General features: G+C 52.6%; 8 protein-coding genes across 8 annotated transcripts; 3 read left to right on the top strand and 5 right to left on the bottom strand.

Annotated features, from left to right (window-relative positions):
- Nucleotides 1-284: 284 nt before the first annotated feature.
- Nucleotides 285-565, bottom strand: BDP55DRAFT_668709 (uncharacterized protein). Its single transcript, XM_060575247.1, has one exon. It carries the CDS (start codon nt 460-462, stop codon nt 307-309), a length of 156 nt encoding a protein of 51 aa, XP_060427988.1. The 5' UTR covers nt 463-565; the 3' UTR covers nt 285-306.
- Nucleotides 566-1,790: 1,225 nt separating this feature from the next.
- On the bottom strand, nt 1,791-4,051 carry BDP55DRAFT_633586 (uncharacterized protein; the record flags this gene model as incomplete). The annotated part of the gene is made up of 2 exons (XM_060572578.1): nt 1,791-3,954; nt 3,996-4,051. The coding sequence occupies 2 exons, from the start codon at nt 4,049-4,051 to the stop codon at nt 1,791-1,793; spliced, it is 2,220 nt and encodes a 739-aa protein (XP_060427987.1).
- Nucleotides 4,052-4,440: 389 nt separating this feature from the next.
- On the top strand, nt 4,441-8,988 carry BDP55DRAFT_668706 (MYND finger). Its single transcript, XM_060575246.1, has 4 exons — nt 4,441-4,713; nt 4,774-4,962; nt 5,019-5,069; nt 5,120-8,988. Exons 2-4 carry the CDS (start codon nt 4,791-4,793, stop codon nt 8,545-8,547), a joined length of 3,651 nt encoding a protein of 1,216 aa, XP_060427986.1. The 5' UTR covers nt 4,441-4,713; nt 4,774-4,790; the 3' UTR covers nt 8,548-8,988.
- A 190-nt stretch (nt 8,989-9,178) lies between these two features.
- BDP55DRAFT_511798 (heterokaryon incompatibility protein-domain-containing protein) lies at nt 9,179-10,027 on the top strand (the record flags this gene model as incomplete). Its single annotated transcript, XM_060567718.1, has 1 exon — nt 9,179-10,027. A coding segment is annotated over one exon (849 nt), but the record flags the coding sequence as incomplete, so codon positions are not given.
- A 3,646-nt stretch (nt 10,028-13,673) lies between these two features.
- On the bottom strand, nt 13,674-14,848 carry BDP55DRAFT_633583 (uncharacterized protein; the record flags this gene model as incomplete). Its single annotated transcript, XM_060572577.1, has 2 exons — nt 13,674-14,440; nt 14,506-14,848. The coding sequence occupies 2 exons, from the start codon at nt 14,846-14,848 to the stop codon at nt 13,674-13,676; spliced, it is 1,110 nt and encodes a 369-aa protein (XP_060427984.1).
- A 182-nt stretch (nt 14,849-15,030) lies between these two features.
- Nucleotides 15,031-15,699, bottom strand: BDP55DRAFT_195585 (uncharacterized protein). The gene has a single exon (XM_060565910.1). It carries the CDS (start codon nt 15,598-15,600, stop codon nt 15,214-15,216), a length of 387 nt encoding a protein of 128 aa, XP_060427983.1. The 5' UTR covers nt 15,601-15,699; the 3' UTR covers nt 15,031-15,213.
- A 6,170-nt stretch (nt 15,700-21,869) lies between these two features.
- BDP55DRAFT_195503 (uncharacterized protein) lies at nt 21,870-22,273 on the top strand. The gene has a single exon (XM_060565909.1). It carries the CDS (start codon nt 22,014-22,016, stop codon nt 22,239-22,241), a length of 228 nt encoding a protein of 75 aa, XP_060427982.1. The 5' UTR covers nt 21,870-22,013; the 3' UTR covers nt 22,242-22,273.
- A 2,153-nt stretch (nt 22,274-24,426) lies between these two features.
- BDP55DRAFT_695063 (uncharacterized protein) lies at nt 24,427-26,111 on the bottom strand (the record flags this gene model as incomplete). Its single annotated transcript, XM_060577425.1, has 4 exons — nt 24,427-24,803; nt 24,861-25,290; nt 25,357-26,001; nt 26,097-26,111. 4 exons carry the CDS (start codon nt 26,109-26,111, stop codon nt 24,427-24,429), a joined length of 1,467 nt encoding a protein of 488 aa, XP_060427981.1.
- Nucleotides 26,112-26,137: the final 26 nt, after the last annotated feature.

Here is a 26,137-nt window from a genome sequence, read left to right as displayed (position 1 = left end):
CGGAACTCTTTGAGTCTGGAGGATTTGACGATCGTTACAAGCTTCTTGGCCACCTGGCCCTCATGCTTCACGTGGGTAGTTGAACAGTTGTTCTCGGGGCTACCTCGTGGAGCTAGGAGAGATATAGAGGCTATAAAAAACCCCTCCCTCAGTACTCATATTCTTTCCCTTTTCATCAGTGGTCAAGGGACATATCGGAAAACTAGGTATTGGGCGAGATGAGGGAAAAGCACGACTAACTACATTTTCCAATCCCTCCATCTCCACGAGGTTGAGGTTAGTACCCAGCATCCAGGGGGAAGGTTTTCAACCTCTAGGTAGCCATTCGGCCCTGCCCATACCTCCCAAGTATGGCCGGGCCAGGATCCTTGCATCGAGAAACAGACAGGGAGGCGGTGCACGCTCAGGTCGAGCGCCAGGAACGCGTCCGTGAGGGTTAGCATCCGCATCCGCTGTCTTCATATCACACACGAATACTCTCAAGACGGAGACAAGTAGCGAGAAGAGTCAACTCTTATGCGCGTCGTAGCCTTCCGTAAGCGACAAGGCTGACTTGTCTGAAAACACACGCATAACAAATCACAAAGAGCGCGAGGAAACCACGCATCTGAGCCCTCATCATCGCAGATGCGACTTCACTCAAGCTTTCATATATGCAAGGTGTCGCACATTTGAAAGGCTGGGAGCAACAGCTGCCTGTATTTCAACCTTCTGTAGACCAAGGAGAGAGTTCGAGAACGCCGAGGTCGTCGACATGCTAAAAGGTACATGTAGTATCCTCAGACCTCGCTGGTAAAACCACGCAAATAATTGAGCTAGACCGCGATACTCCACCCAGGACTGCCCTCAATTCCCCTCAGCTCACATTCTCTATCCTCTGTTCCTTCAGATATGGTGGCATGTCAACATTGCATGACTCTTTTCTAGGATGGATCGCTTCTGATGAGCTAACGTGCCGTGACGGTCCGAAGAAGAATTGAATAGACAGTTGGTTGGGGGACAGATGTGACGACATCAGGGCGAGATCGATATAGCTGCTCAAAAGAGGACTTCGAGAACTGGAGGCGATCTCACCATGTGGCCACTAGGTACGCGAGACAAAGCCCGGAAAGCGATACTACAATCACCGGAGTTAACACTATCATAAAAAAGAACGACGTATGAGAGGATTAAATGTCACGATAACATCATCGAAAGCAAGCACGAAAAATGTACCGACAGAACCACCTCCCAACCCTGACATCCCCCACCCCCTCCCATCATCCTCCAGTCAAAAACCAGAGTCAAGGATTCAGGGCAGATAGCAGGATGACATGATATAAAAAGGCCGGGAGAGCAAGTGGTCAATCCGCAAACCGAACCACCCGCCCCCACCCATAAAAGTCCCTGTCCTAAAAAGTAGAAACCGTCGGCGTTGACACATCCCATCATGGAGTCTTCTTCCCCGACAACACTTCATCTTGAACGATCTTGTGCCTTGCGGATCCGAAATATCCCAGAGGATATGGAGGTCTGTTTGATGTACCGCTCGTAATACAGAGCTGGATCAAGGATGAATCTCTCCTTGCGCTCCACCTTGACGTGCGGATTTGCCATTGTCCTCGAAAGGTCCGTGGCGGATGGTGATTGAAGGAAAAAGGAAATGGGAGACAAGTCACAGATATGACACAGCGGCAATGATGTTGACTTTGGCTCGTGCCAGGAACTTGCAAGGGATCGGTTGCCGGGACGGCCCATGGGGTATCGTACATTCTGGTCTCGTCTAGGTCAGGTCTCGTCAGCAGCAAACATTAATGGAACGACCGGTCTTGGTCCTCCTCGAAGAAGACCTTCTTCCTTCCACTACCCCGGTCGTGATCCAGATCCTCCAATGCCTGATCAATCTCCAAGATATCCAACATCTCCACCTCGACGTCGCGCGTCGTAACATCGTCCTGTAAATCTGCGGCGGCGTTGAGTGTGTCGGCGAAACCGAAACCGGACCTGGACCGTCCGATAGGAAGCGTGAAGTCGTGTGTTGGATCCTCGGCGTCGATGCTGTCGCGGCCATTTGACTTCGCGCGCAGGCTTCTAGTCTTGTGAACGCTCAAATTGAACGACACGTTTCGGGGCTGGTCGGGTCGAGAGTGCACAATGATGGCGCTTGGCGGCTCTGGCTTGCCCTTGTCGCCAAAGAGACGTCGGCGCGTCGAGACAACGGTTCCAATCTTGGTGCCAGGAGTATCCTCGGACTCGTGTACAATCACTAACCGGCTCTCGCCCAAGATGAGGACCTCGATCTGCAGGCCACCATCATTCTCCTTCAGTCTTGCAAAGTTGACAGCGGCACCCACACCACAGCATCGTTCTCCGAGAAGTCCTGTGGACAGATCGTGCAACCGGATCATTCGTGTTGGAGTAGTACCGCTGAAAAGGTTCACTCCTCCACCAGAGCTTCGGCGCAGCTGCGCATCCCAGAAACGTGAGACGGCAGGGATGACAGAGACATTATCGAGTCCGCCAATCCAAAGCACAACGCTCTCATCAGCTGAGCCGGAGCCTGGGGCACTGCTGGGCAAGGGGGTCACAACAATGCCGCCTCTGACAGACACAAGCCTTTCCAGTGAGCCTGCGGTACTGAGCGAAGCTGCTGCGTCGCGTCGGCTGTGGGGTGTCAGGGGCACAAACTCGCCGTTGCCGTTGGACCTCGGTACGCTTGCTGTCGTCCTCAAAGGCCCTGTACCTTCGACGTGGCCAGTAGCGCTGAAGGCTGTGATCGCACCACCCTTGATGCCAGAGCTATTCTTTCCCATGATGGAGGCGCCCAACGGGCTAGCACCATCCACATCCCAGATACCCCAGGTGCCATCGGCGAGTAATGCGAGCACGGCTCTGCCATGTGCAATCCACGCGGCGTCGAGAATAGGTTTGCGTGTTGACGTAGGGCGGGTGAATGGCTGGAATAGAGAGAGCAGCCAGGATCCTTGACTTGGGAATGGTCCTGTGGCTTGGTCATCCGGAGGGAAAGACGGCAGCGCATAGTCATAGATGCGAACAGCGTGCGGAGAGGCTACTGTAAGGATCTGTGTAAGGTGCGTAGGGTTGAATGAAATGCTGGAGAGGGGGCTGGGAAGGTATTCAGTCTGGAAAGGGTTGATTCGGCCACTGGCTTCGCCCGGCTGGACGTCGAGGGGCACATCCCAGAGACGGAGGGTGCCAGACGCCTCGCGGGTATGTGCGGCGACAACAAGGCGAGGTTTCGGAGCGCTTGTGGCGCCGGTCTGTTCTCTTATCCGATCAGAGCTAGACGAAGCTTTAGGTCTGATTAATGACATGGCAATGCCTTCGCTCCGCTTGTACTGGCCGCCTAGAAGAACAACCCTCTCCCCCCATTGACCAGACCCAGCCTTTCCAGCCAGAAGGTTGGACATCAGCTCAGGGCGTGCCTTGCTCTCGGGACTTGGCGGTGTAAGAGGAAGAGTCACAACGTAGACCTCGTTGGTTGCGCAAGCAACCGTGAACACCATCTTTTCCTTAAGAACATCGGCTCCTCCCCACGCAGCATCTTCGGCAGGGCAAGGCGTCATAGGCAGGACGGCAAGGTGCAGAACAGATGTGCCAAGGGAAAGATCGAGAGTCTGGATGATTTCGGGGTAAGGTCCTTCCTCCTCGGAATCTTCGAATTCGGGCTTGTCGGTGAATGGCACCGATGCCTTGCCTGCCTTGGCTGGTGGTTCGTCATCGTCGGAGTCGATGATCATGACGGCATCGTCTGGAGCACCATTCTGCTTCTCATTGGCAGGTTTTGCCTGTTGCTTCTTTGATGGCTTGAAGCGACGTCCACCTCTCCATATTATCGTAATGCCATTGTCGTGACCATAGAGGAGGATCGTAGCTCCTTGGGGAGACTGGACAGGGTAGGTCTTGACATCGTTGATCCGTCGCGAGAGGTTGTAGCTAGGCTCGGTCAGCGCGCTGTCTTGAAAGGAATTTCTAGAGCTGCCTCTACGACATACGTGTATTGTGTGTTTTGCGACGTGCGCCTGACTCGGGGCGTTGGCTGGGGAGCCATAGCTGCCCAAATGTGAAGTTGTTTTGCTAGAGCTTCAGCCTGGAGTGGTCGTCGTGAATGGCGTGGGATGAAGGGCCGTCTCAGGATCTGAGAACAAATGAGGCAGTTCGGAGGGAGAGGATGTCGTCCGGCCGTTGAGTTATTGTAGTGATGGAAGTGCGTTGATTTTTGCGCAAGATGTAGGTTGGCCCTCCAATGCTGTAGCTAGGAAACAAAAACGCGATGGGCGTCGCGAAAAGCATCGAAATGTTGTGGCTGAAGCCTCCACCGGATCTTTCTGCCGGGCTGTCGGTGTGGCTAATGCGGGCGGTGAGCTCAGGTACAATGAGGCAGGCACGAAGCTCATCTGGTGCCAGCTGTCATCGACCCCTCCACAGCTCCCAAACTCTTGATAACCTCGAGACTGTCTTCCTTGTGCGACTTTCGCTGGAGTACAACGAAAGAGGGAAGGGAGACCAAATCGGACTTCACTTTTACATTCTTCTCTTCTGTGATATCTCATTCAATTTGGGAGCTCCTCCCCTTGACTTATACCAACCACATGCTGGTCTGAGACCTCAATTCGTCCCCTCCTCTTCCAACATTGTTCACGCGGCAAGCCTTTGGTGGCGGGAAGTCAACCTCATAGGAGTATTCCTACGTACTCTAAGCATACAGAGACCGTACTCCGTATCCCTCTCTGCTTTTATCGAGTCTTTTCAACGTCTCACGAGTTCTCTTAGGCTCTCTTTCAATCACCATGTTTACCCCAACTGTTGCCAACTCGACGTCCTATTTCTATGCGCTAGGCAATACACCAGCTATCAACTTAGCCAAAAACCTGCCCAATGGAGTCGATGCCAGTCTACTACTGCTTGGTTGCGGCGATGTGAGAAACATTATTTACACGGCCTACAATGAAATTGGACTACGTGAGTGCCATGTTGGTCTTGCTGAAACAATATCTACCCCACTAACTCACCATCAGCTGGTCGCAAGCTGGATATCACAGTCAATGACATCGATGAAGCTATCTTGGGTATGTTCAAAGTTTGCACCCGTCAACGAGTCTTTGCTAACAATCCGAAGCACGCAACATCTTCTTGTTCTCTCTACTCATCGACAATAACAGTGTCTCCGGGAATACTCCCTGGAACTTGTACTACGACCTTCACATTGACAGCTCGGACCTACACATCTTATCATCCCAAGTCAAGAAGCTTCTCAAAGCATCAGAGACTCTGAAGTCGTGGAAATCAAGCACATACGGCAAAGTTCTGCCCTTCTGCGATCAGGCTACCCTTGATGACGTTCGTGCCGTCTGGATCAGTTATGAGAGTGCGGCTGCATCCGACAACGTCGTAGCTAACTCCGAAGCCCTGACAGCCAACCTCAAGCACTCTATCGAGAACAAGAGGATTGCCTTCGGCAACGGCATAGCTTTCACCGGTCTTCGGTCAGCTGCTCCCGCTGCATTACAGAACGCAATGGAAGTCACCGAAGCTTCCCAGCAATTCTGGAAGTCCGCCGACGCTACACCCAACGGTGCCGTCAGTAACCCAAACCCCCTCTTCTATGCCTCACTGTCGAAACACCACCTGTTACACTACGGGACCGACCCCATTCTCGGCTTTCATCTTGCCACGGCCTTCATTCCCTTGACCGACCATTCTCCTCTGAGACCTGATCAACAGGATGAGAAGACGAGGGTTTTTTCGGCTGCAAAGACACAATTCCGAGAGTGGGCGGCTGCCTGTGGAAGTCTACTTCGGGCGAATAAGATGGTGATCCGCTCCATTGCTAGTGAAGCCCTTGCGTTCTGTCACACTCTCCAGCATTTAGTCGTCACAAAGGAGACGTCTGCCGGATGGTACCGTCGCCAATTCGATGCCCGCGTCCTGTCCTTGGACCAAGATGTGTATGGCGCCAAGTCGGCGGCTCCAATTGCATTCGATACCGTCGACACATCCAATCTCGCAGACCACTTCGGCACCTTGAACATTCTCATGTCGGCTCTACCTCTGCTCACACCCCACCCATGGTCGGCCGTCTTCACCGAAACCCTTCTGAAGAGAGAAAGTACCGCCAAAGAGGCTTTTGATACCCTCTTGTACGGTCATGGACCCACGATATCACTGCTGGTAGGCGCGAGTGCGGTCGAATACTGGACCAACTCCACTGCCGTTTCAAGCGTCGACGAAATCCTGATCGGTCTGAGCAACAAGAGCATCCAGTCCAAGGGCGACGAAGTGGCTCAAGTACACAGTCGGATTACATGGAAACAGAGCAAGCTTTTTTCAGGAGTCAACGCCTCCGTGCCCCTTGCCATCGAACCTGAGGCACTAGCCAACATCTTCTTCGAGCTCTACCTCAAAATTTTCGCGCACGAGAACCCTATGAAGCTGTTGTCCATCTCAAAATCGTCCGTCACGCAGCTTATCCGCAACACGGCCTACTCCCACTTCCACCGAGGCACCCTCGTGTCTCTTCTCCATTACCTGAAGCGACGTTTGTCTGTCGACAATTTTGGGAAGACTTGCGGGTCTCTGCTTCAGAAGGTATCCGCGGAAAGAAGCCTAATGTTCACGGGCAATCTTAGACAAGATTTGTCTGTGCAGATGCACACGCAAGGAGTCAGCTCAGAGGACTGGCTTCGTGCAGAGATCAAGCCTAACCGCAACCTCGGCGGCTTCGACTCATGGACATCAGTCCCAGAGGTCGTGGCCGTAACTCTTGTTGTTCCACGGGAGAAGATTGCACGGGTCTTCGATGGCTCTGACCAAGCCAAAGTGAGTTCTCCCACCCTCAGAGGGTCCTTGGTCTCTGGTGAAGAGGCCAACCACAAGTGGCACAACTTCTACGACGAGGTACAACTCGTCTTTGGTACCGTTAGAACCAGCGGTAACCGGGACACCAGCGATTTCTCAGTCACCGTCGATGCAGACCCAGCGGGTTGGCTTGGGGAATCTCCGCTCATCGCAACCTTCTATGTTTCTGCTGCAGCGTTGCAGGTGGAACGAAAAACTTCATATGTTCGCCTGGAGGTCTTGAGCTCTGCTCAAAGTATCGCCGTCTTCAGCAAGACTCTCGGTAGCGAACTCAGAATCTTCCAGGCCAAGTTGGCCGACGAAGACAGCGTCTTCATCACCAAGTACATGCCCGGTCAGACCAGATACCCGGCTGCTTCTGAAGCAGCGGGACTCGTCGCGGAGGCTGCTTTCGAAAAGAACAAGGAAACAGAATCGTCCTTCACTGCCAACGCATCACAAAGACAGGACAGAATCGAAACCATTACGGGCCATCTCGATATCTTGTCTGCCAAGGGCAAGAAACTCCTTGCTGACAAGCTACCCATCACCCTTAGCCAAGTGTCTCCCTTCACCATCGACGTTGTGTTTGGTGAAAAGGAGCTGGTCTGTCCTCTCACTTTCCCTACTCCAATCGACGCCAGCAAGGCCAAAACCCGCATTGCCCGTACATCCGCCTACGTCGAGATTATTGCCCCCTTTGCTGAACCTAGCAGCGATCCAGAAACGAACACGGTACTCACCGACTTTGTCTATCCGACTCAGCTTGCACGAGGTCTCTCAAACACCCCAGCCGATCTCAACACCCCACACCTGAACCTCGACCGCCTCCCCATCATCAACGTCGCCAAGAAGGATGGGCTTCCCTTCCTCAACACCCTCCTCTCCTTTGAGTTTTCGATCCGTGAAAGGGCATTGCGCGAGCGGATCAACGCCAGCAGACTAGACCTCGCCCCCTCGCCCCGCGTCAACTTCAAGGAGTCCATCTTCACCATGGCCATGCTCTCCACGGGTCAACAGGGTGGCCAGACCGGCCTCTTCTGCCTCAACCACCCGGATCGTGGCGGCATACACATGCTCTTCTTCGTCTCCGCTCTCCGACTCGATGCCGCCTCTGCCACCGTCGTCCTCGATGCCGCCGTCCTACCGTTTACGCTCCCCATTATCAAGAAAGTAGAGCCTTTCCTTCTGCTTCTGAGAGAGCTTGAAATGGCCTCCGTCACTGTCAACGACGAGGAACTCATCCTCTGGAAGAAGGTTCTTCCCGCCCTGGCCGAGCGTACCCGGACGTGGAATCACAAGTCGTCATGCGAGTACCGCAAGGCCGGCGCCACTATACCCCTATCTCTGGAACCCAGCGAGCCCGTCCTCTGCTCCTGCGGCCGTGGGCAGCTCCCAGAGAACTTCATCGGGCTCCCAGAGTGGGATACCGCGTCTAAATACGCCACCCGCATTGCCATCAGCCCGACGTTCGCTGTGCCATTTGTGGAAGAGATTGTGGACACGAATAAGTACAAGGACTTTCGCGCCAATGGTACCGCTCCACCTGAGGAGAGGTGTACCAACTGTGGTAAGGCAGCGACGAACGGCGTCGCTTTGAAGAAGTGTATGCGCTGCTTGGGTGCCAAGTATTGCAGTGTTGATTGCCAGAAGGAGGATTGGCGAAAGCATCGTGGAGAGTGCAAAGAAAGCGAGGCGTATCAAAAGTAAAATCGGCATTATTGCGATTGAGAGAATACAGGGAGGAAACTTCTGCCAAATTTTCGGCCGTTCAGTTGATTCTTTCCCGCCCCATTGCTATATCTTTTTGTGAAAATTGGCATCAGAGAGAACTTAAGATGAGGTTCCCACTCCATATGCATCCAAGAGGTCTTGGGCTTGGGCTTAAGGTAGGTCGAGCATGTTGCTGCGAGCGTTGCTGACGTGTCGAGTTACCACTAAGTGAGGCAGTCTCACGCGCTCACTAGCATCAATTCGGATAGTACATTTCACAAGGGACGATCGTATGATAGCTTCATAACGAGGTTACCGTGATTCAGTCGCAGTAGACTCTTGTAGGCTATGTCAAGCGACCAATAGCGTCGCGTGTTCTGACTTTCTACACTTCCAAATCTGGACTGGGCATCTCTCAGCTTCTTTCCCCTCTTTTTCCCTCAGCTGAGAAGCCATTGTTTTCCTGAATGAGACGACATCATGCAAACACGTCTCGCAGACGAGATCGTCGCCGTCCGACCTCGTCTCGATAGTTTCAAGCTGAAAAGTTTCCTTCTTCGTTCAGTCATGTGGCTTCTCAATACCAAGACTCTCATACTTGAGCTTCACGGATCCATCAGAGGTCGAGTACGCTATACTCTCGCACACATGGGACAGCGATGAGGTCTCTTTCCGAGAAATGTCCTCCACCGCTATTGCGGAGACGACTAAGAGCAAGGCGGGCTTTGACAAGGTCGCAAAGACCTGTGAGGTTGCACGAGAGAAGGGCCTGGGATACGCGTGGGTCGACACCTGCTGCATCGACAAGTCCAGCAGCGCCGAGCTCAGCGAGGCCATCAACTCCATGTTCAGGTGGTACCAGGAAGCGAAGGTCTGCTTGGTGTTTCTCTCGGATCTCCGCCCGGAAGTTAGCGGCACTGGGCCTGGGGTCTATGAGATAGCCGACCTGTCTAGGTGTAAGTGGTTCAGTCGCGGCAGGACTTTACAGGAGCTCATCGCGCCAGCCGTGGCAGAGTTTTACGATACCGTTTGGACGTTACGGTTCTCCAAGGTTGAGTGGTCGAGGTGCCTATCTACAATATCCAACATCGATGTCGATATCTTGACATTCAACAAGGAGCTGTCGGCTGTTCCCGTCGCCGTCAGGATGTCCTGGGCAGCACACCGCCGAACGACCCGTATCGAGGATCGAGCCTACTCCCTCCTCGGGCTCTTCGACATCCACATGCCCATGATCTACGGCGAGGGTGCCGAAGCCTTTCAGCGACTCCGGGACGAGATTGCCAAGGAGACGAATGACATGTCGCTTTTCGCCTGGGTAGCAGTCGATGAAGAACAGCGGTATAGAGGTATATTTGCCCAGGAACTCGCCGAGTTCACATTCTGCGGTAATTACACGCGAGCCAACCGACTCAAATCAGCCCAGAGCGCATTCTCCATCACCAACAAAGGGGTCCGCTTTACCGAGCTCTTGGGCATTGACACGGAGACAAGCGCCGCTCGGGCGCTCCCCTTTGGAACGCTAGGTAACTGCCAAATCTGCCACTATCCGCATCGCATCCACACCGGCCTCTTCTTCGCCGCCGAGGGCTGGGTTCGCGCGACGCCGGGCCGCTGCCGGTATGAGAGTGAGGGGCCGAGTGCCGGCATGATTGACGTGTGTGTCAGAAAGACGGTCACCGCCTTGGAGAGCCGAAGGCTCGAGCAGCGACCGGGCCACTTCTTCAAGCTGGAGTGGTCTCCGGGGGATCCCTTCAACAGATATGGCAAGCTTCTCTTGGCTGAGCCCAGCTTCCTCTGAGACCCCGTTAATAGGGGATTCGTGGGGGAGGCCCAGGCTGAAGATTCCATGGGCATCATTCAAGTGTCCATGCGCGCGTTTCCGGCCGATAGCTCCATGTCTCTATTTCTGTACAAAGCCAAAGACCGACACCCCGAAGTCCAGCTGTTCCTACTCCCGGAATGGCCTTGGGAGCTGGAGGAGTGTCACGCCCATGACCCCGAGCTTACATTTTCGACAGAAACGCAAATGGAGTTGTACAAGCGTTCTTTGCTGTGTTGTTCCCCTAGTAATTTCGAGTCTGCTCGGGCTACTTGCCGTGATGGTCAATCTTCCATTGGGCTGACCTTTACGGCAGAAGTGGACAAGGATATGCGCCTTATAGTATCTTGCAAATATTCCAATGAGCCTCTGAAAGCACCGGAGCAGGAAGGGCTTTTGGTACTCGCTGACAAATCCGCGCAGAAGGGTTCTAGTGAGCCCGAGAGTTTGTCCATGCGAGGTTTGGAATAGTTTGTGGTCGGTCATAATAGCGCGTGGCAACACGTTTTCCAGAGATAGATAACTTTCCAGTAAAGGAACGCAGCCGGCATTGACTTGGCATTAATTATTTTCAATTTCTACATAAGCTTCCGTTTAGTTTAGTGCTAGAAATGTTGAGTTGCAAAGAACGCTGCTCTACCTTAACGTCGCCACACACTTACCACCACATACTTCCTAAGCTCACTACATCCTCGATCTAGCATCTTGAATTCTCACGAACCCTCGACCTTGTTTCCATCAACTCATCACCAAAACCCCACATCGATCATCGATGGACTGCTGGCGATAAAGGACTTGATACCCGATGCATGCAAGCTCCTTCCTCCCTATAACAGACCTGATGCTATGTGAGTCTGATGAACCGCGGTACCAGATCATCACCTACTCAGTCCTCGACGACCTGGAGAACAAGCAACGACGTTTCATGTCCCCCCGACACCCCATCACACGACGTCATCCCGAGCGTCCGGAAACCACGCCGCGAAACCCGGCACTTGGGAGACGGCCCCATCTCGGTACCAGAAAGACACTGCTGTCCGTCGGCAATCAAGCAAGCATAGAACCACTTCCATAGTCCCGGGGTCTATGTCATCTCGCCTCGAACTAGACTTCGCTCACCCACAAGAAGAGCCTACTGTATTCGTAGAGGAGGGGAGAAAATTCAGCAAATCTCCAGAAAAGAAACCCACACGATGTCCACAACTAAGAAATCTCCACAGCCCCCGCGGCCAGCCCTGTTGTCATTACCAATGGACCACAACAATCCGCACCTCCCGATACTTCAAGAAGGTCAAACTTCAGCCCAATATCCAGTCCCCAAAAGGGCCGGCTATGCTCATTCGTCACTGTTGAAACAACGACAAGCCATCCCCAATACCAATCAATAGGATCCAAGCAGGGGTGGGGAGTGACTCTCTCGACTCGGACAAAGGGATTGGCGTCAGGCCAAGAACTGGGACAGACGGAAGAACATCACCATCGTCAGGGACATCCCCTCCAGGCTTCAACAATACTTCGCCCGTTTGTTTCCCTCCCGCCCAGTCCACTCAAAACAGACCGCTCGCTGTCCGAGGACCCAATGAACACAAGAAGTCAAGAACCAACAAACACAACTGAGACAACTCAAGATCTCACAGAAGCTAAGAAAGTCATTCTCTTTCCCTTCCCGACTCTCCCACGTGTCAACTTTCGGGCGGTTAGTCTCAGTGATGTGACTGGTGTCTAAGCATCGGGGATCAGCGTCGGTTGACCGGTCACTCGACCAGAAAAAGGTACCGTTCACAACCACACAAAATGGACTGGACCGATCAGTGACCATACTGGCACACACCAACGAGAAGACCAAGAAAAAAAAAATCCCGAGAAATGATCGTCAGGGGCCTAAACTTGACACACCCGATCCCCAGTTTTCTTTCCCCAGCGCACCCACACTAAAACCACAGAAAAGGCTGAACTCAGAACAGCAGTGGTGCAGCACAAGCCCAACGTCCAATCCCAATCTTTGTCTTGATTCCCTTCCCCCCTCTTCGATGCCCACGTGCTGGAGGCCTTTCACTCGAGTACCGTATCCTGCCCGCCCATCGGGCAGCCCGCAAACAAGGTAGAATCTTGTTGCCCAAGCTTAAAAATGTTGGCAAAAGGCTGGGGCCAGGGGTAAGGCAGCACGCTGAAAGTTGGCAGTTTGGGCACACTACCTCTACTGCAAGGGATAGAGTGTTCGCTGTTCAGTGTGTAAAACAGCGTAGAAAAAGGCTCAGTCCGCTGGAGAATGTCAGGTGACCTTGTCACACACACACACACTCTCTCTCTCTCTCTCTCTCTCTCTCTCTTAAGCGTGGGTCACACACAAACGGCGTACATGTGCTCGGAGCTCGGAGGCGGCGCTCGGAAGAACGCCCAGCGGCAGTCGGATCTGGTCCTACTGCAAGTTCACGGCCATCCCACTGCCAAAAAACATTGCCTTCACGGGCGTTCTGTTCAGTCAATGCGATCAGGGGGTGGACAAATGATGAGGTATGAGGTCATTGGATATTTTGCTCGATTACTACGCCACATTTCCGTACCCCCAAGTTTAACTTTGAACACGCTGTACCAAACCAAAAAGAATTCCAGCAAACGGCCAATCTCCCTGGTTTAAATTTGCGCCCAGGTTGGCCGAATCTCTCTCCTGTCACGTGGACATACCCCATGGGGAGGGCCAAAGCTGTTTATCCAAGATGATATTGAAGATCTCTGCCCGTGTAATAATCCCCCTCCCCAAGGCGTAGGCCCTTCGCGTTCATAATATGAAGGTGCCGTGGTTACTATACACAAGATGGGAAGGAGGGGGATGTGCTACCATACTCCGTCGCGACTCTTTCCATCAAATGTCGTTGGAGATGGTTTTTTATTCCCCCAAATGCCGCCGAGGTTTTTTTTTGCCGATGAACAAAATCTCGGACTGCCAACCCCTTCCCATCGGTAGAATCGAAAGATGCCCAGTGTAGGTGGTTAAGTGGTTGGCGGACCGAATGACGTGTTTTTAAAAAGGTATTGGGTGTGGTGGTAGTGGCGGGTTGTAGAATTGAGGGCAAGGGGGAGAGGGGGGAGTGTCTCGAGACGAAACCCCCTTTCGGTTGTTGGTTGTGATATCCAAAAGTGTTGTCTAAATTGTAGAGATAGTTGCAAAAGGAGTGGACGGCGTAGGGAGGGAGGTCGTGGCCGAAAGGGCGGAATATTTTGTGTATGGTGTGTGCAGAACAAGAGAGATTTGATAGATGTATCCAACGCAAAAACCCATATCGTAATTTCCCAAGATATGTTACCCTACACCATAATACAAATGAGATCCGACGACACTGATCGTTTTTTCGGAAGACGCCCCCGAGTGAGCCAGCGTCGGGAGAATGGACACCACAAAACGCCTTTGATGCCAGAATTGTGTAGAAAGAAGTAATTCAAAGAAGCCCAAGGACAGGCTTTTAGGTCGTTTGTCGTCATGACGTGAGGTGCTCATGCGTTGGTAACCTGTTTGAAGGGAATTAGCTTTTTCAGGGTTCATCTCATTTGATAGCATTTTCATCTCAAAACTTACTCGGAGAATCTTCCGCGAGTAATCTTGGTTGTCGGCAATGCTGCCATCGCTCATGCGTCGGTGCGCCAGGGTAGGATCCATGCGGGAGTCGGACATGGAGACGCCGCTGCTGCTGGGCGGCTTGGAGCCGCCAATGAAGGCGTTGACGGCGGCGTTGCGGCGGTGCTCCTCCTCGATCTCGGCGTTGCGCTTCCTGCGAACGAAGAAGAAGGCGGCGCCGACGATGGCGGCGATGGCGACGACACCGACGACGACGCCCGCGGCGATGCCGGCGACGTTGGTGCTCTTCTTGGGCGTCTCGGTTGCCGCGGCCGACGTTGTCGCGACGGGGGTCTCGATGACGGTTGAGACGACGCCATTGGCAGCGGTTGTTGTCGCGGCCGCCTTGGTGGTGGCTGCGGCGGTTGTGGTGGTTGCGACATCTTCGTCGGGGACCACGAGCTTGAGACCCGTGTTGAAGACGGAGTAGTACATCATGTCATCGACACCACCGCCTATTCATGGGGTTAGCACATTTACAATCAGGAGAGGTTAGGAATGGGACCGCAGGGCTACGTACAAGCTTCTTCCGGGTAGAATGGGCAAGGGAAGTTGCACTTTTTGTCGTCGACGACGTCGACCTTTGGCGGGTACGAGTCACCGCAGTAGCAGTCCTCGCCGTTGATAGCAGCGACATTCTTCTTCTGCTTCGTTTGGCATTCCAATGTGCATGATCCGGTACTGATGTTCTCGACGGGGTACTTCTCCCATGTCGTTGATGACGCGTTGTAGCATCCATGGTTGGTGATGGCGCCTGGCCTCGCGGCCTCACTGGGCTTCTGGTATCCTGATGTAGTGGTGGCAGTCTGGGCTGAGCTGAAGCCAAAGGCCACGGCGGCCAGAACAGCTACAGAGTACTTCATAATGGTTGTCGAGGGGGGGTATAACGAAAGTGTTGAAAAGAAAAAGGTTGAATCAAGGTGCTGTCTCGAATCGATTCCAGGACTCGAAGACGATGACAGGTCTTGCGGGTTCGAGGGTTGTCGACGGGTCTCAGGGGTTGGAGCCTCCTTGCGGTTCAGTCGGCCACCAAATTTGTCTTCCCAGATGTTCGAAATCCAAGCAGCGTCCTCTCGATATTCCACCCAGTTCGATTAATAAGTTGTTTCCGTCGAGAGAATAATGATTCGGTCGATCGGAGGTTTAGATGACGATGTTGTTGAGGGTTGAGCGAGCGTGTCGGTCGAAGCAGGACCGTGTTCGGGTCGTGCGGCAAACAAGGCGAGTCCTAAAGAATGTGGGCACAAACAGGCCTCCTAATAGTTTCTTCGCAGGTTGATTTGGGCTTTAACAAAGCCTCTTGTTCTTTCTCCTTCACGTTGTTCTCTTTTGCTGGCCAAAAAAAGAGGATATCACCGAGTAAATGACATTGAAAGGAGAGGGTAAATGAACAAGGGAAAAAGAGGAGGAGACCTTGGCGAGATTGGGAAGATGAGTAACAAGGCAAGGCAAGGCAATGGAAGAGGGAGAGACTTGGGGGGGAGGGGAGGAAATGGAACGAGTGACAGCGGGTGGAATTGGAGGGAACGGCTTGTTTTGTTGAAAAGAGGGAAACGAGCACGGAGTGGGTTGAGATGAGGAGGAAAAGCGAAATTAGGAGTCCACTTTGCGGCATCCCGGGGGGCTCGGGAGGGTGTAGACCCAGAATACCACAAGTACCAACTCCTCTTTTCTCTCTCTGGTGTCTGTCTCCGTCCTCTCAGGCTCTGGCTCCCGTGCCCACAGAGCCTTTGGGACTCTGGGAGGGTGGTAGTGTAGGCATGAGCAGCGTGTAGTGTACATACGAGGAGTGAATAGTGAAAACTAGGGCAGGTCTAGGCAAAGGTAGGGATGGCTTCCCGTCCTGCCATCTGGTGTGTGTGCACAACTTTCCAGCTGGAGAGGGCACACATGCGTAACTTTGGACAGTGGGACACCATCCTCAACTCTAGGACATACCCTGCAGCAGTTTTCGGTAACAGCCAAGGGGTCCCCTGGCCACACGTCCGTCCGTGCCTTTCACAGCGGCACAGAGGGCAGAGACACAGAGAGACACAGAGAGAGAGCAGAGACGGGGGTGAAGTTGTGAACAGACTGGGATGGAAGAAAGGGAAAACGGGGGGAAGAGAACCCACGGCTTCAGGCAGTTTTGGGAATAGCTGAGCGACAACTTGACGCGGCCGTTGTCCAATGGCCTCATGCCGCGCCTGGCTTTGGCTCCATCCAAACAGATTCGATTGGGTACAAGTCCTTCGTGCTGGTGTCCAACGTTGACGTCGATTGGATACATCCGCAGTAGTGCGACAGGGGGGGGAGCCATGTTTGGGTCTTCCCGGGCAAGAATTCAGGAACAAGAATTACCGTCAGGGGCGCAGTTGACTGTGCAGATCATGGGCTGTATCGGGGGTCGGCGGTACTGAGTACGGGTTAGAGAGACTAGAGTCTGTTAGATGGAGTGGTGGGAGGCCTCTGCTGGTCATAACATGAACTCAACTTGACAGACTGTTCATGGTACACGCTATCGCAAGCCGTCGAGTGATCAGATCCACTTTCCAATTTAATCCTCCACATATGCGACACACCACCACAAGCTCTTGGTGTGCGATGCCGCCTGCGAAATATGGCGCGGGCCTTCATAAATATGATGTTGTGCACGGGGTGTATGGAAAAGGGGGAGGCGGTGAATTACTTGACACACTCGCTACATCATTGATGATACCATGTCGAGTTATGAACAGCGGCATTGAGTTGTGAATACATACATCTGCTGTTCTGGTCTGGAAGTCTGAGCGCTGTTCGCTGTTCGAGGATGCGATCTTCTCATGGACATCGCATCCCGATCGGCCGCTCCCAACCGTGGAATCCCCTCTGCACGTGTACGATCTGCCGAATGTGCCGTTCGGTTCGGTTTGAAGTCAGAGTAGGAGGTGGTTAGTGGTTGCGAAAGCGAGGTTGAGAAGAAAAACCTCCTCAACGTTGTTGGTGTTGTCGGTTATCTGCCGTACAACCACACAACGCGGCAGCTCCCATAGTAGTGAAGAACAACCTCTTTCTCTCTTCCCGCGTGTCTTCTTTCATCGTCTACTGTCGCTGGGACTATGTGTTTGACGCTGATTGTCAGGGTGTCACGCGCATGGGCGTGCATATGGCCATCCCAGACAGAACCACCCCAGAATGCATTTGGATGAGACTGGGATAAAAGAGAGAGTGTGTGTGCCGTACTCCGTACAGAGCACCGTACACAATAATACCACAGTGAGCGTACAGAAACTCAGGTACCCGTCCGTACATGATTTGTGCGACGGGACGCCTGCGCACCGGCGTCCGTTGCACGTCTTTTTTTTTGCCGCTGGTGCCACGAATTACCTGACAGGATGAACCTTCGCTCGGCCATACCCATTTCCCCCTCCCTCTCTAGGTACTGCCGCGTTTCTTTTCTTCGTCTCGTCTTTTTGTTCCAGGCGCAGCGTGCGGGCCAGCTGAACGTTGGTATCCGTTCGTATGAGAGAGAGGAGTTTTCGGCCCTGCTTTTCTGATTTATTCCTTCCCGCCTGACTGTTCGGACGGACGTTTGGGCTTGGATCTCTGAGCTGCAGTAGTCGCCAGCACATGCCCAGCAGTTGACTGCTGACAATGACGATGACGGGTCTGTCGACAACTTCATAGCGCAACTGAGCAATATCACTATACAATTGTGGTGGTTGGCCTCTGCTATGTCCTTGAGGATCTTCAACGGGCAGCAAATCTTCATGCCGTCGTCGCCCCAAACAACGGCACAGGGGGGGAAACGGAACTCGTCGGAGGAGGGGACCGGCGGTCCAAAAAGTCGCAGGTTGAAACTTGAAACGAGGAAACCGACGGTGGCTGGCCCTCCCAGACGAGGCCTACCGCCTATTTCAGTAGCTAGTATGCCGGTTTTGGGCTGTATACCCTTTGGTTTGGGGCGCTGTCGTCAGATATCTGTATCCGTACGAAGGATCCGTACGGTCTGTTCTGCAGTTACCTTTCTTGTCCGACACCGTGGCTTGAACGCCTGGGGACGGGAGGCACTGAAATGGAGAACCTGGACGGGTACTGCGATGGGTGCGGCAGATTGGATGTCGCTAGAGTTGGGCGTATTATCTGGGGGAAGAGGAAACGTGCAGCTTTGTGCGTGAGAAATCGGCCGGTCTGGCCGGCTGTCTGGTGATGGTCGAATGAGAGATTAGTCGAGATGCCGCGAACCGTTGGATATCAGTCTCGCCAGTGCCCCGTATAAAGTAGTGTGCATACCAACCTACACAATGGGTGCCTCGCTGAACGTTGTGCATCGATGCATTATTATCCGTACAGCGCCTTTGGCGAACGGCTCATACCGTTGCTAGCGAAGCGTCGAGGCCTGCTGCTTCGCTCGCGGTGCACGGGAGAAGGGCAGCGGCGAGATTGGTCTCGATAACACCACCCCCTTGGCTTCACTCCCTCCTCTCCTCCAGAGGTGTGGATGGAATACGAGGACGGGCGGCCGAGCCAAGAGGCTTGGGAGAAGGCTTGCATAGAGGCTTACAGCATGCCGGTTCGTCTTCTGAACTGTCTTGTGTCTGTCAGACAGGACTTCACAGTGACAGTGTGCAGGTGGCTTGCATCAGACGCAAGATTGAGGATGAGGTCCCGGTCACGTCTTTCCGCTCAAGTCAAGTAGAGAAGCTCGTGAACAGACTGCCTCTGGTACCGTTCATTACGAGAAGGAACAGTTGATGATGACTATTTTAGATATCAAAAGACCAGTCACCACTCTCCACGAGGGCAGTGTGGATGGGATGGGGAAAATGTAGACAGCAAATGAGGACTCATCATCCAACGCACCAGGGAAACGTGTTCGACCCTCTCTCTGCCTCTCCAATCTTCCAGGGGACCTTGACCTCGACGAGGCATACGCATCGCCTGAATACTCCGTACCGCTGCAGCAACTGGGGAATTTCATCTCTTCAGTGGCCGCAGGCAGCTTCTGGCTGCTGGACAGCGGTTGTGATCAATTGAACGCGCATATCCTAGGCTGCTGCGGAACAGAGGGGGTGGATTTCTTGAGGAAGAAACGCTTAATCGAGAAGCTTGTCCTTAGTCGTCCGCAGACTCGGGCATCCGATGCAGGTTCCTGCTTGGGATGGCCCGGGATGCGTTACTTTTCCTTGCTTGATATTGATGTTGCTTCTTAGCACAGCCTCAACAATCAATTAAGAAGGAAAACCCACGTCATGTTACTGTGGGCTGCTCGCTGGCTTCCTGCAGGCGAGGTGTCTCTAATCATTCATTGATACCGATTAGAATGATTTGATTTTTATGTACGTGTATTTTGAAAGAAGCATGGAAGCCCCCCTTCCCCTCCAATACACAAATGCTGCGTGACATGTACGACCGAACTAGGTTAAGCTAGGATCTATTTCTATATGCAAAATTCAAACCAACAGACGCTATTGAAGCACAGGCAGGTGCCGAGATGCTAGCGAAGAAAGAGGAGATGATGTTGAATGCCTGACCATGTGCTTTCTTCCGCTCCACGACTTGGCACAGAATCAGCATTCTCGATTTTTCGCGATGTGCCGCTGGGATTGACATGGCGTCTCTTGATTCGGGATTTTCAAAGATACTGCATTCTTCCAGAACATGAGGCGCTCTGCATGTCGGTCTCGCGTCCAACTGCGGCTTCACATTGTTGGACAATCTCGCTGTTCTGTGAACTATTTCTGGCAAAGGGACTCGGGGATGGAGGGGAAAGGGTGGCCCTTTCCGGCCTGCCTCTCCTCTTTTCAGGTAAAGAGGCCGAGGGAACCCCATCCTCGGAACATGTGTCAGCAGATGGTTCCTCTTCTCAAGTTCTCCCTCACCAAGGCCCAGGCGAGTTGCGGCTTCAGTGTCCGACTGTCGTGAGTTGATTGGGGGCCGTTTCCAAGTGACAAAAGGCTCCCTTTGAACCAAAGTACATGTAGGCAGGCCCCCTGAAGAAGCAACGGTTCTCCCTGTGCCGTGAGTTCGCCCTGCGTGCCCATCTCTTCAACCTTCACAGGCCGCAATCTCCCCCAACTCAAACCTTCAGACGCAGAAAAGCAATCCTTCGGCAGGATAATCCGACGCGACGGACAACAGGCTCTGGATTTTCGTAAAGTTCGCAAGTTGCAATACCATCACATCTCATCCACTCGAGCGGCATCTTTCAGGAAACCAATACCGCCGCCATCATCCGGCACTGCCGCAAAGAACCTTCGCAGCGTTCCAACGGGTCCCATCTCTCTTGATTAATACGAACAAAAACCACTCTCTTCATTGATGACTTGTCTCTCTTGCCAAGAACCCCCTTTTGGCGATGAGAGCCCGACGTGCCAACTACCAAGAAGAATCCAGGGTCCCAGAGATCCCAGAGATACATCTCTAAACTCCGTTGATCGGCTCCCCGAGCTTCCTATCTCGAGTCGGTTCCCGGCTGCCGGTTTACGTTTACTCCTTGCTTTGCGGGTTACCTGACCAGGACTTGCTAAAAGCACCGCCGCCCGAGGGCTCCATGAGTCCATTCTTGACTGTGACGCCAACGGCCTACACTACCTAGCTATCAACCACTCGATTTCTTCCGTTGCGCGGCTGCGCTGTTTATTCCAAGCCGACGACTTTCCCCCGTCTCCCAAGACGCGTCGGTGCAGGGGCAATCCCCCTCTCCCCTCTAGCAGCGTTTAATTCTATCCACAGTTTTTGTGCCGTTCTTCGCTGTGGATGCTCTGGAGAAGAGGTCGAGTCATTGTCCGCGGACACCTTCCCAATTCCCTCTCAGCGTGCCCAGCTGCCTAGAGTTCCAAGAGAGAGACATATTAGTTCGAGAATCACCAAGCAGGTGCAGGGCGAACGCCAGCCAGTGATTGATGACACCGGTCGTCCCATCTTCTGAGTAGTCCAAACCGCCATCCAGCTCGGCCAGTTTCGATGTGGGAACTTGTCAAATCCGCCCCCAATCCTTCCAGTGCGTGCGGCCGGATGGGGATCCCGATCACGGCCATTTCGGATGGGAAGCTCATCGAGATAAATTGGAAGCCGAAGCGCAGCAAGGCCCAGTTCTTCACTTTTCTTCTCCGGCGTCGCCTATTCAACGAGATGCCTTATGCCGCCACATCCAGCATTAAAACGGGCCACGGCAGTGATGGCTTCGTCCCTTCAACATCGCTTCATCCTCCGTTGTGAAATGAAAGATTTGGCTTAGGCTTCATCTAGGTAGGTATTAATTATCCGCTGGCCTTGCTGCAGATCCCGCCAATTCCCTCGCCCTAACTATCACTAGCCAAGTGCCTCATCCAACGCCCCAAAAAAGCCTCAGGCCTGTCCTCCTCGAAATGCACGCAGATTGAACGGTGTCCTTTTTTTTTCATCTGAAATCCTGAACATCCTACCGTCGTGCCGTCGTCTTACATCAGCAATCTCGAATTTGAGCAGCGTTGGGGCCCTGGGCATGGGACGACTTAAACACACCAACTTCCCAGACATTTCCCCTCCCACTTTGTGAACATCCCGCGTCCATGATGTGAAACTGGGTCTCACATGTTTAATTAACAGAGCTCCGACACGGTCTTTCCACCATGTTTACATGTTTCAAACCCAACAGCCCAGTGTTCGGGGAAGAATCTTGGAACTCACACACGTCTTCCAGGAAATGAGCGCCACCACTTGATAGGCTTGCCTAGGCAAGACATGGCTTTTCACCCTCAGCTTGGTGAAATTCCATATTATCACGAGCAAAAGTCCCATAAACAGGATTGATTCATGACGCTTCCTTTACGAAAATAGAGCATCGAAGCATGTCGGGCTTGAGTCCTTCTTCACTTTTAGAACCATGGCGGCAACGGGCGAGGTTAGCAGACCTTTGCCGCCATGCATCTATCTGATTTCGGTCGCCTTCCATTCCCATATTCCCAGAGGAAAGTCGGATATGAGAGAGGCCCGGGAACAGATGCCACAGCCTTTGGCAACACAAAACGTTCGATCTAGCATAGGAAAGTCGAACCACGGCAAGGCACATGGAAACCGTTCAGAATCATGGTGCCCCCCTCCCCGAGGCACTATACTAATATGAGTCAAGTCTCCACGAAGTCTACAAACTCCCCCTGCCGCCGGCAGCTAAAGCCCACGAGCCGGAAGACCGGCTTACGTCCGCCGTGCACAACAGACTCAGGACCTACTCCGTACAGACCACCAGCACATCTGTTATCCGTACTTGAGCTGAACTGTTGCCGGCTGCGACACGATCGAGAACTTCGCTGCTGAATTGTGGAGCAAAGTGCCAGTTCTAGATCCGGTCGCCGATGGCCCGCCCGTCCGCGTCCGCACCCCCCTTTTACATGTGCCGAACGTCAACATTGGAACAAAGAACACTCGAACGAACCTCTGACGGAACGCCTGCATTGGTTTCTTCGATAGTCTCCCATCGGCCGTTACAGAAGTCATATTCGCATCCGCTCTTGCGTGTGCAGATGTCTACTTCGAATCATCGAGATGCTGCCGCGGTACAAGACGGGGACGGGGACTTGTGTTGATGTCTACAATCCATTCCCCCCACAGCGAACCGGGAACGCGTCTCTCACGTTCGCTCAGCCTTTGAGGCCGAAAAAGGTTCTAGGCCCCGTCTCCCGCCAAAATCTCAGGCACGCATGCTTCTTGCGTCATCCACTGAGAGCCAGGAGAGGAACCTAGGGCCTCGAACTGGCCCTGATCATCTCTGATCTTCCTTTTTCTGAGTTTTTTCGCCACGAGCTGAAGATGTCCTATCCGGTCCCAGCGGGGAGGTCAACTACGTAGTACAGCTGTCAGTTGTGCCATGTGTGACTTTTATTAAGTAACTTTTGCGTTGGGCGTGTGATTTGCGCCGCACATGCTCTCTCTGAGCCCAATTTGCCTTATGCTCCTTACCATGCCTTATCGAATGATTGATCCCCTTTCCCTTCGTAACCTTACTTCGTCCCTGTTGCCGCCAATGGAAAATTTTCCACATGCATCGCAGAAATACACGTAACACAGCCTCAGCAGGGACGTCCCGAATCGTGATTGCACTTCCGGAAGTGGTACGTGGGTATTCTCGAACCCGACCCAATGTCCCAAAGAGGAAGAAGCCCCCCCAAGGCTTTTCCCGCCGAGTGACGAGTCGAAGATGGGGAGAGGAGGGACCGTGGCCGCGCGTTTCCCGGACCGACCTCCTGAGTCCTGAAGCGCTGAGCCAGGGTAGTGTGGGCAAAATGGTACCTGGCCCCAAGAGTCCGTTAAGCTCGGTGGATGCCAAGCGCTAGTGTGCTCTTTTTCAGCTGCGAAGAGTTCGTCCGATGGGACTTAAAGAACGCCGGGCTCTTTTTGAGTTTTTTTCTTTCCCCTGCGTTGCGTGGCGCGCCTTGCCTTATATCCTAACGGCCCGGCGAAGTTGGGTGAAAAAAGTGCCGCAAATGGAGCAAGGTGCTCATGGATGACAGGCGGTTCCAACATCGACGCTATGGAGCAATGTCAACGGTCGGATTCTAGCCTGGTCGATTTATCGTGCTTCGTGGATACTGAGTTGTAGAAGTGAGGCAAGCACGTGACTTGAGGTCGAGATAGTCCGTTCTTGTGTCCGTAGAGCTTCAACAACAGTCATCATCGGCGGCACCGCATGTAGGTAAGTACATCACCTATCTTACACGAGTGATCTGTGGACGTCTACACCCGTTGAGACTTACAGCGTAAGGCGGCGAAGTCATGCTTGAAAAATTGAAACCTTGCCCTTCTGGCATTGGTCAAAAGGCTTTGAAGCCTAGACCAGAGGAGCTCTAGAGTTGACCAGTGAAATCAAAGCCATCGAATGCCCGAATGCGACATAACAGTTTTGTCGCGTTACGTATTTTCGTTTGCTAATAGTGTTCTTTATATAGGTATACAGAGGCGTCGATAATCCAACAAATCATACAACTTTTTCCAGCGGAAGTCAACTTGTAGCCTGCTCTGAACATAGTTGTTCTCCTGATTTTTTTTGGCAATAATGAAAGAATGCGTTGCGGGCACTTGGGCAATTGCTCTAAAGGTGAACCTCTGGCTCAGTGAAATACAAAGAATAAATCTCTACTAGTTTTCTGAGCTATTCTTACGACTTGACAAAGATATTTGAAAATGCTTTTTTGGACATGTCGGGCTTTCCAAAAACTTTGATTTGCGGTACATGCTGCTTTCAGATTGCCATGTAATATTTGTGTTCAGTGTATACCTCGTTGTACAGTAGGAGGCTTTAACATAATCATCACAAAAGCATGATTTTTTTTTTCTTGTTACTCTAGTCGAAGGCACTTAAAGTTTGACTCTAACTTGCATTAAATTACTGCTTGTGGACTGGACCCGTGACCGCAGCAAGAGTTCTATTTCTAGAGTACAATCATTAGGCATTGCTAGTAACTGCTCTCTGTGTAACGCGTGAAACATGTCTAGTCGAACATCACTAGGATATGGGCACATAGCCATTATCCGCCCACTTATTATTACTGCCCAAAATCACTTCTCTCACTAAGCCTCCACGTTGAAAGTAGCACCTTGGGTCGAAAGCTTCTTCTCCAAGTACCACTGTTTGCTGGAAAGAGTCGCGGTACGTAGTGGCCATGATGAGACAGGTAATGTCTGTGTCCTTGTCGACGTCCTTCAGGGCGGCTGGTTGGACAATAACCCAGGAGGAAGCATCGTTATAAATGACGTTGATGTTTGCATCGTTGTCGAGGTAAAGGACGTAAGTGAAGACTCTCTGCAGAGTATCCGAGGATCTGGGAACTGAGAATGCAGCAAAGGGCGCGCCTCCTGGCATATTCGTGACAGTCGGGAAGCCTTTGACGGATCAGCTGTGTTGATAGACTTTGGATACGATGAAATTTTGAAGCATACCTGTAGGCCAACTGTCTGCATAATCTGCAGCGAGCAGATCTGATCCAAGATCCGGTATCAACGCAACCAAGCCGCCACTAGTCTGGTAAAATATTCCATAACCTCCTTGAACGGCAATCTTGCTGAAATTGGCCGACAACGGAACCAATGCTAGCCGGCTATCACTATCCGCAGTAGCGTTGAGTCTCTTCTTGTCCCACTCGGCTGCTGGTGCGAATTCAGAGCGAAGGCGGTTTCGCACCTCAACAATTCCACCAGTACTTTCCTGGTACAAAACCCAGGGCCAATAAGCTGCGACGCTACCGTTGACACGGGAGCTCAAAACCATGCTCTTAATACTGTCTTCTTCGGAATTTGGGCTCAGTGCATCGTTTATGCTCACGCCAAGCACACGGCCTTCATCGTTTGTGTAGAAGACTTCAGTTTGCGGCTTCGAAGACCGCTCTGTTAGTCCTCATTCACGCCCGGCTTCGAATAGTGATTGGAAGTTGCCTACCTGGTATGAACTATCGTATTGAATTATACTCGCCCCTAAGCGAGTACTCGCATCTGCAAAAGAGTTGAATTTATCGGGCGTCTGCCATGACGAGTTTCCGCTCGTCTTCGTGGTGTCATACGTGGACCGGTGTACTTGATAATCGTGATCTTGGTAAAAGAGAAACACCTCCACACCTCCAGACTGGCCCCATCCAGTGACGGCGAGTGGCGACCCCTGACGTATTGATTGTAATTTTGTTGTCGTTGTGGGAGTCGGTGTGCTGGTAGGGCTAGCCTCGCTCGTGGGCAACGAATTGTCGACTTTTGATGCATTCGCCGCCTTGGCTCCCATCATTCCGCCGATGATGGCTGCTGCAGTCACCAGGAGGAGTACAATTCCTCCAATCATGAGCCATAGCCGTCCTCTTCGCCTTGGTTGTTTAGATTCAAGCTCTTCGACTCCGTCTTGCTCCGAAGTTACGGGTATTTTCTCGCTGTCATTGTGATTATTTAACGCTTCTTTGCCACCATCGACATAGTAAGGGCGGCTGTCGACCTGGAGTCCGGACCAGTCTTCCGCGCGTGTGTAATTGCGTTGTCCGTCTGGTACAACTTCTAGGCCTGGTTGCTCGTGGGTTTGATGATGCGGTTGGGTGCCATGGTCCTAGGTCGTCAAATCAGGTTAGTTAGTTGTTCATCTCAATGTTTGTGTAACCCCAAGGCTGAAGTGTTGTTCCCCGGCTGTTGGTAGACACTTACACCGGCTTGAGACATCGCGAACTATTCCGAAATCGATTCGG

This window comes from Colletotrichum godetiae (genome assembly GCF_030913485.1).
Source record: "Colletotrichum godetiae strain CBS 193.32 chromosome Unknown BDP55scaffold_28, whole genome shotgun sequence".
Lineage (NCBI taxonomy): Eukaryota > Fungi > Ascomycota > Sordariomycetes > Glomerellales > Glomerellaceae > Colletotrichum > Colletotrichum godetiae.
The sequence above is the reverse complement of the archived record's forward strand: the minus strand, read 5'-3'. Positions and strand labels throughout refer to the sequence as shown.

What these genes read in the sequence shown, in the direction of transcription:
- BDP55DRAFT_668706 (XM_060575246.1), top strand. Translation starts at nt 4,791, where the DNA reads ATGTTTACCCCAACTGTTGCCAACTCGACGTCCTATTTCTATGCGCTA. An exon ending in CTACAATGAAATTGGACTAC is followed by an intron (nt 4,963 to 5,018) that starts GTGAGTGCCATG and finishes ACTCACCATCAG; the next exon opens with CTGGTCGCAAGCTGGATATC. An exon ending in CATCGATGAAGCTATCTTGG is followed by an intron (nt 5,070 to 5,119) that starts GTATGTTCAAAG and finishes AACAATCCGAAG; the next exon opens with CACGCAACATCTTCTTGTTC.
- BDP55DRAFT_195585 (XM_060565910.1), bottom strand. Translation starts at nt 15,600, where the DNA reads ATGCCGCAAAGTGGACTCCTAATTTCGCTTTTCCTCCTCATCTCAACC.
- BDP55DRAFT_668709 (XM_060575247.1), bottom strand. Translation starts at nt 462, where the DNA reads ATGAAGACAGCGGATGCGGATGCTAACCCTCACGGACGCGTTCCTGGC.
- BDP55DRAFT_195503 (XM_060565909.1), top strand. Translation starts at nt 22,014, where the DNA reads ATGGTGCCCCCCTCCCCGAGGCACTATACTAATATGAGTCAAGTCTCC.